The sequence below is a fragment of the Chiloscyllium plagiosum genome, unplaced genomic scaffold (assembly GCF_037043375.1).
Source record: "Chiloscyllium plagiosum isolate Xiang-an unplaced genomic scaffold, Cpla_swu_hap1 HiC_scaffold_4, whole genome shotgun sequence".
NCBI lineage: Eukaryota > Metazoa > Chordata > Chondrichthyes > Orectolobiformes > Hemiscylliidae > Chiloscyllium > Chiloscyllium plagiosum.
Genome location: NW_028270142.1, coordinates 4,216,770 through 4,229,596, shown reverse-complemented (window position 1 = coordinate 4,229,596; position 12,827 = coordinate 4,216,770). Strand labels below are relative to the sequence as shown.

Sequence of the window (12,827 nt, the reverse complement as noted above, 5' to 3'; positions counted from 1 at the left end):
CATCACAAGAGGAGCTGAGTACAGGGGCAAAGGTGTCGGCTCCAATGGTATAGGACACTAGTGAGACTGCACCTGTAATAGTGCACACAGCTCTGCAACAGATAGAGAATTGGCTGACTGACAGAAGACAGAGAGTGGGGATAAAGGGGTCTTTTTCAGGATGGCAGCACATAACTAGTGGAATTCAGTAGGGGTCAGTGTTGGGACCACAATTATTCACGTTGTACATTAAGAATCTGCATGAAGAAACCAAGGCCATTGTTGCTAAGTTTGCAAATGACACAAAGGTTTGTGGAAGGACAGGCAGTGTTGAGGAAGCGGGTAGGCTGCAAAAGGACTTGGATAGGCTGGGAGAGTGGGCAAAGAAATGGCAGATGGAATACAATGTGGGAAAAGATGAGGTTATGCACTTTGTAGGAGGAATAGAGGTATAGAGTATTTTCTAAATGGGGAAAGACTTTGGAAATCTGAAGTACAAAGGGTCTTGGGAGGCCTAGTTGAGGATTCTCTTAAGACTTAAATGCTTTTGGCATTTGGGAAGACAGATGCAATGTTAACATTAACGTTTCAGGTCTGGAGACCCTTCCTCAGAACTCTGGGTCAGTGGACTCAAAACGTTAACTCTGATTTCCCTTCACAGATGCTGCCAGACTTGCTGAGCTTTCCCAGCACTTTCTGTTTTTGGTTCTGATTTACAGCATCCACAGTTCTTTCAGATTTTTTTTAATGCAATATTAGCATTCATTTCAAAAGCACTAGAACAGAAGAGCAGAGATGTACTGCTGAGACAGTATAAGGCTCTAGTCAAAAGAGGGCACACCCTCCTCATTCCTGAAGAAGGGCTTATGCCCGAAACGTCAATTCTCCTGCACCTTGGATGCTGCCTGACCTGCTGCGCTTTTCCAGCAACACATTTTTAAGGCTCTAGTCAGACCACATTTGGAATATTGTGAGCAGTTTGAGTCCCCTATCTACGAAAGGATGTGCTGGCATTGGAGGGTATCCAGAGGAGGTTCACAAGAATGATCCCACGTATGAAGGGTTTGTCATATGAGGAGAGAGTGAGGACTCTGGGTCTGGACTCAGCGGAGTTCAGTAGGATGAGAGGGGATCTGATTGAAATTTACAGAATACCGAGAGGCCTTGTTAGAGTGGATGTGGAGAAGATGTTTCCACTAGTAAGAGACACAAGGACCTCAGAGTGAAAGGGCAACCCTTTAGAATTGAGATGAGGAGGAATTTCTTTAGCCAGAGGGTGGGTAACACATTATGTAGAAGGCTGTGGAGGTCAAGTCATTGAGTGTATTTAGGACAGAGAGAGATAGGTTCTTGATTAATAAGGGGAATCAAGGGTTATGGGGAAAAGCAGGAGAAACATCAGCCATGATCGAATGGCAGAGCAGACACAAGGGGCTGATTGGCCTACTCCCACTTCTATCTTCCCAATAATAGCCATGTTATAAAAACTACATGTCAAGTGACTGTCATTGCACCATGACCACAAAATAATATTCTATCATTATCATAATCCTAAATTAATAATTTTATTTTCTGAGTGCAACACCACAGACTGATTGGTGAGCTGACTGGAATGATTTGTAATAATTTTTAAATAATGGCAGGAAAATTGAAAAAAGTACCTTTAATCTCAATGATAATCTGTACAAATACCTACACTTTGATTCGCCGTATTCAAAACACTATTGCAAATTCTTATTACAGTTCGGGGCTAAAAAGCAAAATCTCCACAATTCATTACAAACCTATTATGAAACTGTCATTAATATTGTCACACTAATCTCTTCACTTTCTCAACAAGAAATGACACAGAGATAAAAAAATTTCATATTGTATTCAATGTATTTCAAAGGAAATGCTTTCACTTTTTGAGCTGTTGTAAAGCCAGAAATTGCTTACATCGAAGACTGGATAGATTTTTATGTCACTTCCAGTTCACATCTCATCAGGTTAATCAATCAATCAAATAAGTGGCCAGAATCCACAAAAGAATCAGTTCTATAAAACTCTATTTACACAATGATCTAACAGGAATAATGAATACAGGATGCACTATTTTAGGATCTGAAATGTGCAGCCTTATTGAAGGATGACCTCTTGTCATTCAGTTTAACTTGCATTTCCTCAGTCGCCAAATACGCTGAATGCATCAAACCATTAATATGTTAATATGCTTTAATAGCTGAAAAGAGTTATTCTTAGATTGAGAACATGCTACCTTTCATTCTCTCAGTACCTCAATGCTTGACCAGTGCCTTTATATCTGATGCAGGAAGCAATTCATATATAATTGCTTATTTTTCGTAGAGTCATCGACATGTACAGCACAGAAACAGACCCTTCAGTCCAACCCGTCCATGCCACCAGATATCCCAACTCAATCTAGTCCCACCTGCCAGCACCCGGCCCATATCCCTCCAAACCCTTCCTATTCATATACCCATCCAAATGCCTTTTAAATGTTGTAATTGTACTAGACTTCACCACTTCCTCTGGCAGCTCGTTCCATACACGTACCACCCTCTGCGTGAAAATGTTGCTCCTTAGGTCTCTTTTATATCTTTCCCCTCTCACCCTAAACCTATGCCCTCTAGTTCTGGACTCCCCAACCCCAGTGAAAAGACTTTGTCTATTTACCCTATCCATGCCCCTCATGATTTTATAAACCTCTATAAGGTCACCCCTCAGCCTCCGGCGCTCCAGGGAAAACAGCCCCAGCCTGTTCAGCCTTTCCCTGTAGCTCAGATCCTCCAACCCTGGCAACATCCTTGTAAATCTTTTCTGAACCCTTTCAAGTTTCACAACATCTTTCTGATAGGAAGGAGACCAGAATTGCACACAATATTCCAACAGTGGCCTAACCAATGTCCTGTATAGCCGCAACATGACCTCCCAACTCCTGTACTCAATACTCTGACCAATAAAGGAAAGCATACCAGACACCTTCTTCACTATCCTATCTACCTTCACATATCTCCTATTCAAGGAGCTATGAACCTGCACTCCAAGGTTCAGCAACACTCCCTAGGACCTTACCATTAAGTGCATAAGTCCTGCTAAGATTTGCTTTCCCAAAATGCAGCACCTCGCATTTATTTAAATTTAACTCCATCTGCCACTCCTCAGCCCATTGGCCCATCTGGTCAAGATCCTGTTGTAATCTGAGGTAACCCTCTTCGCTGGCCAATACACCTCCAATTTTGGTGTCATCTGCAAACTTACAAACTGTACCTCTTATGCTCACATCCAAATCATTTATGTAAATGACAAAAAGTAGAGGACCCAGCACCGATCCTTGTGGCACTCCACTGGTCACAGGCCTCCAGTCTGAAAAACAACCCTCCACCACCACCCTCTGTCTTCTACCTTTGAGCTTTTTAAAAATATATATATTTCATGTATATTAACTTGCAACATTGTATTAAAAGTAGTTATCGGGAAAAAATCCAGAGTTGAGGCTAAAAGCCATATGATTGGATACCATTTTGGTCACTATGTTCTGGACCTCATCAAGTATTTAATGTTTCCAGAATATGTTAAACTCAAAACTATTACATTATGTTCTAAATATACAACAGTATATCAGGATTTTGACTACAGGTCATCTATCCATTCTCTTGGGAGACTGGTCCAGAAAATGGAAGTGAAAAATTACATAAAAGCTACTTTAAATGTTGCATTATGACCAACACTTTCTTGTTTATCTGTTCCAGGTAAGTCTGATCAAATTCATTTCATAATCAATTTATCACACTGTAGTTTAATCCAAATCAATATCTAGCAATATAAAATCTAAACTCCAATCTACTCAGTTTGTCTGTATTAGCAGTCACGTTAACCTGAATCAGACCTCCTTATCTCATGGTATTTAAACCTGCTGACTGATTTTAAACTCCACCCACTTAAAACTATCACATCTATATTAAAGCTAAACTCACCATAGTCTTACCAGACCATAGGGCTGCTCTCTCCTTACAGAGGGTTAAGAGAGATCACGGGTGGTGGTTTATCCTGGGGGATCACCACTCCTCAGCTGAGGGGCGAGTTTGAGAAGGCAAGACATTCATGGTAACCTCAGCTGGTGCGGGAAATGTACCCAAGCTGTTAGCATCACTTTGCATCACTAACCAGCCTGTTATATCCCTGGATCATCCCCAGCCCTTCTGAAAAGTCACCCACCTGGATATTTATCTCTCCAAAGATCTATTCAGTATTTCCAGCACTTACTGTTTTTAGTTCAGATTTCCAGCATCTTTGTGGATTTTCTGGACAAAAAAATACCAAACTAATTTCATTCCTTACAACTGGCTCACAAAAAGAAACAACTTCACTTTTCTCTCCAAGTCCAAGGAGTGAGACTACAGCACTGGAACCAGGCAGAGGAGGATAGATTCTTGATAAGCAAGGAAGGGAAAGATTATCAGGAAGGCAGGAATGTGGTTTTGAGTTCACAATCAGATCAGCCATTATCTTATTAAATACCTGAGCAGATTTGAGAGCAGAATGGCCCACTACAGTTCCTTGTTCATATTCACCTTGCAGGTCATATTCCTAGTACAACAGTAATTTAATGTTTTCAACAACTCTTGCAAAGACACTTTTCCAATTATGGAATTAGCACTCGCAACAAAAGAAAACGATCAAAGAAATAATACTCAGATTTAAAATTCATTAATTTGGGTTTCTAAATAGATGGTAAACCCTCTCTTTAAATGAATGACATGTGAGAACCAAAATAAAATATTTTACTAGCAATATAATTCAACCAGTTGTGAGCCCGCATGGTAACAGACCCTTCGGTCCAACCCGTCCATGCCGACCAGATATCCCAACCCAATCTAGCCCCACCTGCCAGCACCCGGCCCATATCCCTCTGAACCCTTCTTATTCATATACCCATCCAAATGCCTTTTAGATGCTGTAATTGTACCAGTCTCCACCACTTCCTCTGGCAGCTCATTCCATACACGCACCACCTTCTGCGTGAAAAAGTTGCCCCTTAGGTCTCTGGCCAAAGGGCCTCTCTCTGTGCTGTAGGACTCTATGATTACACTCCAATCATAAAGTTTTTAAAAATCAGCTCTTTTACATGAAAATCCCCAATTATTCAGTTGTCAGTGCCAACTGCTCTTGGCAGTGACAGTAACTGAAAACTAAAACTTCTAAAAGACCACAGGAATAATTATACAAATTGCAAATTAGTTTGGAAATTAAAGAAATTAAACAATGCACTGCCATTTTTCACGACATGCAGAGGCTCCGAAATCAGTATTAAAACATAATGAGACACTTAGACACTGTGACCAGAAAAATCAGGTTCACCTCTGGGCTGCGTTCTGGTAGCTAATCTTGCCCTAAATAATAATTGGAACCAATTCTTTACAAAGTACTTCTGAGATGGAGAGAAGATCTAGGAGCCAGGGTTCCTATTCGTGAGTACACATCATGGTTCCCTGCTGGAACCTGGGAGAGGGCATCAGATGGTGACACCATGAGTTCAGTTCAGATCTTGCCAAGATGGCTAAATGGCACATGTAAACAGTGGTCATTTGGGCGATGTATAAATTGTCTATCAGCATTTATACACTGACTGAGGTCATCATTAAGGATTCTCCTTGTCACCCCCTCCCCTCACCTGAGGCATGGTGACCCTCCAGTTAAAGCACCAACAGTCATCTCTCTCTAAGGAGCAAACAGCCCTGTGGGCCTACAGTGACTTTACCTGACACACCTTGACCACCCCACCCACCAACCTGAGACTGGAAATTCAGGAGATCATGGAAGAAATTGTAAGGGAGTTGATGGAAAAGAAAAAGAAATAAACAAAAGATCACCTTTTAGCTATGAAACCTGTTTTTAAAAAGGATGATAGTATAGAACTGACGGATGTTATGCTTTGATAACATTGACAGAGTGAGGTCTTCCTTTGGGTCCTCTGTACTACAACAAGAGGGATCTATCCTTTCATTTCACATCTGAATTTAGGCTGAGTTCACTCTTTATAAAACTGCACTGGACCATTGTGCTGGCCATTGATTAGAATCGATTAATAATCTGGATTTGATAAACAGCTCATTTCTCAGTCAAAGAACCTAATATATTTACTGGGATACTGTGTCACTGAGATAACGGAATAAAAAAATGGAGCAGGATTCACGCTCCGAGCGCTTTGATGGGAAGCAGTTTCCAGCGGGAAGGATACCGTCTTTTTCTGATAGAATATAATTTGAGCGTCCGGTTGCTATGGTGAAGCTGAAAGAAACGACAGTGTAGTTGGTGTGAGTATCCCAGGTGTAGGCTGTGTAAAGCAGCAGCTGCTGTCTGTGCTGGGGCTAAGAGCAGCAGGTATTCCTGAGGCAGCCTGGTCTCTCCCAGCTCATTCAGGGAGAGCCAGATGCTTCCTCCCTCTTAACATCCAATCAATAAAACCGGCAGCAGCCCCAGTAACTCACACATTGTTCAACCGCCCGTGTTAATTCCCTAGCACTGACACACTCTCACTCACTAACTCACACACACTCTCACTCACTAACTCACACACACTCACACACACTGACACACACTCTCACTCACTAACACACACACTCATTCACACTGACACACACTCACTAACTCACACACACTCATTCACACTGACACACACACTCACTAACTCACACACACTCATTCACACTGACACACTCTCACTCACTAACTCACACACTGACACACACTCTCACTCACTAACTCACACACACTCATTCACACTGACACACTCTCACTCACTAACTCACACACACTGACACACACTCTCACTCACTAATTCACACACACTCATTCACACTGACACACACTCTCACTCACTAACTCACACACACTCATTCACACTGACACACTCACTCACTAACTCACACACACTGACACACTCTCACTCACTAACTCACACACTCATTCACACTCTCACTCACTAACTCACACACACTCATTCACACTGACACACTCTCACTCACTAACTCACACACACTGACACACACTCTCACTCACTAATTCACACACACTCATTCACACTCTCACTCACTAACTCACACACTCATTCACACTCTCACTCACACACACTCATTCACACTCTTACTCACTAACTCACACACACTCATTCACACTGACACACTCACTCATTCACACACTAGTTCACACTGACACACTCACTCACACTGATACACACTCTCACTCACACTCACTGACACACACTCTGACAATACACTCTCACTCTCTCTCTCTCTTACACACACAGACAAACACACAAGGACTAAACCAGTGCCTGCAAATTAATCATGTGCTGAAAAGATCAGCTTATTCCTGGCGGCACCCGCTTTCTGAACTATCCGCATCGTTAAAGAAATCAGCACTCACTTGGAACTGAGGACTCAGTCTCCCTGATACTGCTGTGGGTGAGTGTATGTTGGGGTGGTGTGTGACTGTGAGAGACACAGAGAGTGTGGGAGAGACAGAGAGTTAGAAAGTGTGTATGAGAGAGTGTGTGAGCGACAGTGAGTCAATGAGTGTGTGTGAGTGAGTGTGTGAGAGACAGTGGGGGGAGAGGGAGAGAGAGAGACTGCGTGTGTGTGTTGGGGTGTGTTTGTGGAGATGTGGGGGTGATGTAGGAGGGGGTTCAGGCCAACAATTTGCCCCTCCCTTCCTCAATAGCGACAAGCAATGTCAGAACCCCTGTTACAGCAAGCCCACGGTATGACCAGGCCTCCCATAATGAACCACACACCATCCTGGGGTTACACCACAACCTCAAACTGAGGGAGCCGCTCCTTCCACATCAGCGACCTCACCAGAGAGCAGCTTCAGAGAGCACTCAGGCAGTAAGCAAGCTGTCCCCGGTTAAACACACAGCGATCGGAGAGACACTGAGACACGACATTACAATTACAGAAACAAGCTGAGAAATGGGTTTGGATGATCTGCTTCTCACAGAGAGCAGCTGCCCAATTCTCATTGTTAACTGCTGACGGATATGGACCTTCAGGGTCGGACTGAACTCCTCAACCTGGGATTTCATCAAACTCGGGGTTGCCCTGTGCTCAGTAAACCCTGGGGCAGAGTAATATACACACACGGGTCTGCTGACAGCTCTCTGTTTGACACCGAGGATTCTCACAGACTTCATCCTTTCAGTGTGGGATCACCAAACCACAGGGGATTGGTGTTTAACACAGGTCCCCACCGATTAACACTAACCCAGCACTGATCCCCACACTAACCCAGTCCGGTTCCCCACAATAACCAGGTATAGTTCCCCACAGTAACCAGGTCCAGATGCCCACAATAACCAGGTATAGTTCCCCACAGTAACCAGGTCCAGATGCCCACAATAACCAGGTACAGTTCCCCACAGTAACCAGGTCCAGTGCCCACAATAACCAGGTACAGTTCCCCACGTTAACCAGGTCCAGTGCCCACGTTAACCAGGTCCAGATGCCCACAGTAAGCGATGGAACGGGCTGGGGGCTGTTGTACTCACCAGCTGGAAGGCACAGAGGATGATGAAGGTACAGCGTCCTGTGCAGCACCCCATTGCAGCCCGGGCTCAGCTGCTGCTGGCGTGGGGTGGGGGGACCCTCCGCAGCCCCGGCACCGCAAGGGGAGCGAGCCGCCGAGCTCCCGGTGAACAGCAGCAGCACCAGCAGCACCAGCAGCACCAGCAGGAGTGAGGGAGTGAGGGAGTGAGGGAGGAGGGGGCTGCCATACACGGGACAGGGGAAGCAGCTGCAGCCCGCCGGGCCCCGGGACTCTCTCTCTCACACACACACGGACGGGGGGGGGGGCTGGGGGTCCCGGGGGCACGGGGGGAGGCTCCGCTCCGAGGCGGCTCCGGCGATGCTCTGGCTCCGGCCGCAAACTTGAATCGAGTTGGTGCGGTTTTCAGGAACGTGAGTCGTCAGGGCGCTGTGGGCGGAGCAGCTCCTCCCCAAATCCCAGCACACGGTGGGGAAAGGGAGGACCCACAGCTGGGATCCCCATCAGCTGGGAGACTGTCAGCTGGGATCATGTCAGCTGGGATCCTGTCAGCTGGGAATCTGTCAGCTGGGAATCTGTCAGCTGGGATCCTGCCAGCTGGGAATCTGTCAGCTGGGAATCTGTCAGCTGGGATCCTGCCAGCTGGGAGTCTGTCAGCTGGGAATCTGTCAGCTGTGAGTCTGTCAGCTGGGAATCTATCAGCTGGGATTCCCATCAGCTGGGATCCTGTCAGCTGGGAATCTGTCAGCTGGGAAGCTGTCAGCTGGGATCCTGCCAGCTGGGAATCTGTCAGCTGGGATCCTGCTAGCTGGGAATCTGTCAGCTGGGAATCTGTCAGCTGGGATCCTGTCAGCTGGGATCCTGTCAGCTGGGAGTCTGTCAGCTGGGAATCTGTCAGCTGGGATTCTCATCAGCTGGGATCCTGTCAGCTGGGAATCTGACAGCTGGGAAGCTGTCAGCTGGGAGACTGTCAGCTGGAAATCTGTCAGCTGGGAGACTGTCAGCTGGGATCCTGTCAGCTGGGAGTCTGTCAGCTGGGATCCTGTCAGCTGGGACCCTGACAACTGGGACTCTGTCAGCTGGGAATCTGTCAGTTGGGATCCTGTCAGCTGGGAATCTGTCAGCTGGGATCCTGTCAGCTGGGATCCCCACCAGCTGGGATCCTGTCAGCTGGGAATCTGTCAGCTGGGAATCTGTCAGTTGGTATCCTGTCAGCTGGGAATCTGTCAGCTGGGAATTTGTCAGCTGGGATCCCCATCAGCTGGGAATCTGTCAGCTGGGAGTCTGTCAGCTGGAATCCTGTCAGCTGGGAATCTGTCAGCTGGGATCCTGTCAGCTCGGCTCCTGTCAGCTGGGAATCTGTCAGCTGGGAATCTGTCAGCTGGGGTCCTGTCAGCTGGGAGTCTGTCAGCTGGGAATCTATCAGCTGGGAGTCTGTCAGCTGGGAGTCTGTCAGCTGGGATCCTGTCAGCTGGGAGTCTGTCAGCTGGGAATCTGTCAGCTGGGAGTCTGTCAGCTGGGAGTCTGTCAGCTGGGATCCTGTCAGCTGGGAGTCTGTCAGCTGGGAGTCTGTCAGCTGGGATCCTGTCAGCTGGGAGTCTGTCAGCTCAGAATCTGCCAGATGGGAGACTGTCAGCTGGGATCCTGTCAGCTGGGAGTCTGTCAGCTGCGGGTCTGTCAGCTGGGAATCTGTCAGCTTTATTCCTGATGAAGGGCCTTTGCCCGAAACATTGATTTCGAAGCTTCTTGGATGCTGCCTGAACTGCTGTGCTCTTCCAGCACCACTAATCCAGAACCCAGCTGGGAGTCTGTCAGCTGGGAATCTGTCAGCTGGGATACTGTCAGCTGGGAGTCTGTCAGCTGGGAATCTGTCAGCTGGGAATCTGTCAGCTGGGAGTCTGTCAGCTGGGAATCTGTCAGCTGGGAGTGTGTCAGCTGGGTGTCTGTCAGCTGGGAATCTGTCAGCTGGGAATCTGTCAGCTGGGGGTCTGTCAGCTCGGAATCTGTCAGCTGGGAATCTGTCAGCTGGGATCCTGTCAGCTGGGAGTCTGTCAGCTGGGAATCTGTCTGCTGGAATCCCCGTCAGCTGGAAGTGTGTGAACTGGGAATCTGTGAGCTGGGAATCCCTCGGCTGGGATCCCTATCAGGTAGGATCCTGTCATCTGGGAAACTGTCAGCTGGGAGTCTGTCCGCTGAGCTAATGTCAGCTGGGAATCTGTCAGCTGGGAGTCTGTCAGCTGGGAGTCTGTCAGCTGGGAACCTATCAGCTGGGAATCTGTCAGCTGGGATCCTGTCAGCTGGGAACCTGTCAGCTGGGATCCTGTCAGCTGGGAGTCTGTGAGCTGGCATCCTGTCAGCTGGGAGTCTGTCAGCTGGGGATCTGTCAGCTGGGAGTCTGTCAGCTGGGATCCTGTCAGCTGGGATCCTGTCAGCTGGGAGTCTGTCAGCTGGGCATCTGTCAGCTGGGAGTCTGTCAGCTGGGATCCTGTCAGCTGGGATCCTGTCAGCTGGGATCCTGTCAGCTGGGAGTCTGTCAGCTGGGAATCTGTCAGCTGGGAGTCTGTCAGCTGGGATCCTGTCAGCTGGGATCCTGTCAGCTGGGAGTCTGTCAGCTGGTATCCTGTCAGCTGGGAATCTGTCAGCTGGGAGTCTGTCAGCTGGGCTCCTGTCAGCTGGGAATCTGTCAGCTGGGTTTCTGTCAGCTCGGCTCCTGTCAGCTGGGAATCTGTCAGCTTGGAATCTGTCAGCTGGGAGTCTTTCAGCTGGGAGTCTGTCTGCTGGGATCCTTTCAGCTGGGAGTCTGTCAGCTGGGAATCTGTCAGCTGGAATCCCCGTCAGCTGGGCTCCTGTCAGCTGGGAATCTGTCAGCTGGGTGTCTGTCAGCTCGGCTCCTGTCAGCTGGGAATCTGTCAGCTGGGAGTCTGTCAACTGGGAGTCTGTCAGCTGGGATCCTGTCAGCTGGGAGTCTGTCAGCTGGGAGTCTGTCAGTGGGATCCTGTCAGCTGGGAACCTGTCAGCTGGGATCCTGTCAGCTGGGAGTCTGTGAGCTGGCATCCTGTCAGCTGGGAGTCTGTCAGCTGGGGATCTGTCAGCTGGGAGTCTGTCAGCTGGGATCCTGTCAGCTGGGATCCTGTCTGCTGGGAGTCTGTCAGCTGGGAATCTGTCAGCTGGGAGTCTGTCAGCTGGGATCCTGTCAGCTGGGATCCTGTCAGCTGGGAGTCTGTCAGCTGGTATCCTGTCAGCTGGGAATCTGTCAGCTGGGAGTCTGTCAGCTGGGCTCCTGTCAGCTGGGAATCTGTCAGCTGGGTTTCTGTCAGCTCGGCTCCTGTCAGCTGGGAATCTGTCAGCTGGGAATCTGTCAGCTGGGAGTCTTTCAGCTGGGAGTCTGTCTGCTGGGATCCTTTCAGCTGGGAGCCTGTCAGCTGGGAATCTGTCAGCTGGAATCCCCGTCAGCTGGGCTCCTGTCAGCTGGGAATCTGTCAGCTGGGAGTCTGTCAACTGGGAGTCTGTCAGCTGGGATCCTGTCAGCTGGGAGTCTGTCAGCTGGGAGTCTGTCAGTGGGATCGTGTCAGCTGGGATCCTGTCAGCTGGGAATCTGTCAGATGGGAGTCTGTCAGCTGGGAATTTGTCAGCTGGGAGACTGTCAGCTGGGAGTCTGTCAGCTGGGAGTCTGTCAGCTCGGAATCTGTCAGCTGGGAGTCTGTCAGCTGGGATCCTGTCAGCTGGGAGTCTGTCAGCTGCTGGACTGTCAGCTGGGAATCTGTCAGCTGGGAATCTGTCAGCTGGAAATCTGTCAGCTGGGAGTCTGTCAGCTGGGAATCTGTCAGCTGGAAATCTGTCAGCTGGGAGTCTGTCAGCTGGGAATCTGTCAGCTGGGAATCTGTCAGCTGGAAATCTGTCAGCTGGGAATCTGTCAGCTGGGAATCTGTCAGCTGGGAGTCTATCAGCTGGGAATCTGTCAGCTGGGAATCTGTCAGCTGGGTGTCTGTCAGCTGAAAATCTGTCAGCTGGGAATCTGTCAGCTGGGAGTCTGTCAGCTGGGGGCCTTTCAGCTCGGAATCTGTCAGCTGGGAATCTGTCAGCTGGGATCCTGTCAGCTGGGAGTCTGTCAGCTGGGAATCTGTCAGCTGGAATCCCCGTCAGCTAGGATCCTGTCAGCTGGGATCCTGTCAGCTGGAACTGTGTGAGCTGGGAATCTGTGAGCTGGGAATCTGTCAGCTGGGATCCCCATCAGGTAGGATCCTGTCAGCTGGGAGTCTGTCTGCTGAGCTAATGTCAGCTGGGAATCTGTCAGCTGGGAGTCT

General features: G+C 48.4%; 1 protein-coding gene across 2 annotated transcripts in view; it reads right to left on the bottom strand.

Annotated features, from left to right (window-relative positions):
* The window catches only part of LOC122549455 (sodium/potassium-transporting ATPase subunit beta-1-interacting protein 3-like), a 480,426-nt gene extending 471,603 nt beyond the window's left edge, over positions 1 to 8,823 (bottom strand). For both annotated transcript variants that reach the window (XM_043689301.2, XM_043689300.2), the window contains exon 1: positions 8,528 to 8,823. In XM_043689301.2, the coding sequence (XP_043545236.2) occupies positions 8,528 to 8,581 (54 nt within the window). In that variant the 5' untranslated portion in view covers positions 8,582 to 8,823. The remainder of the gene's footprint in view (positions 1 to 8,527) is intronic.
* Positions 8,824 to 12,827: the final 4,004 nt, after the last annotated feature.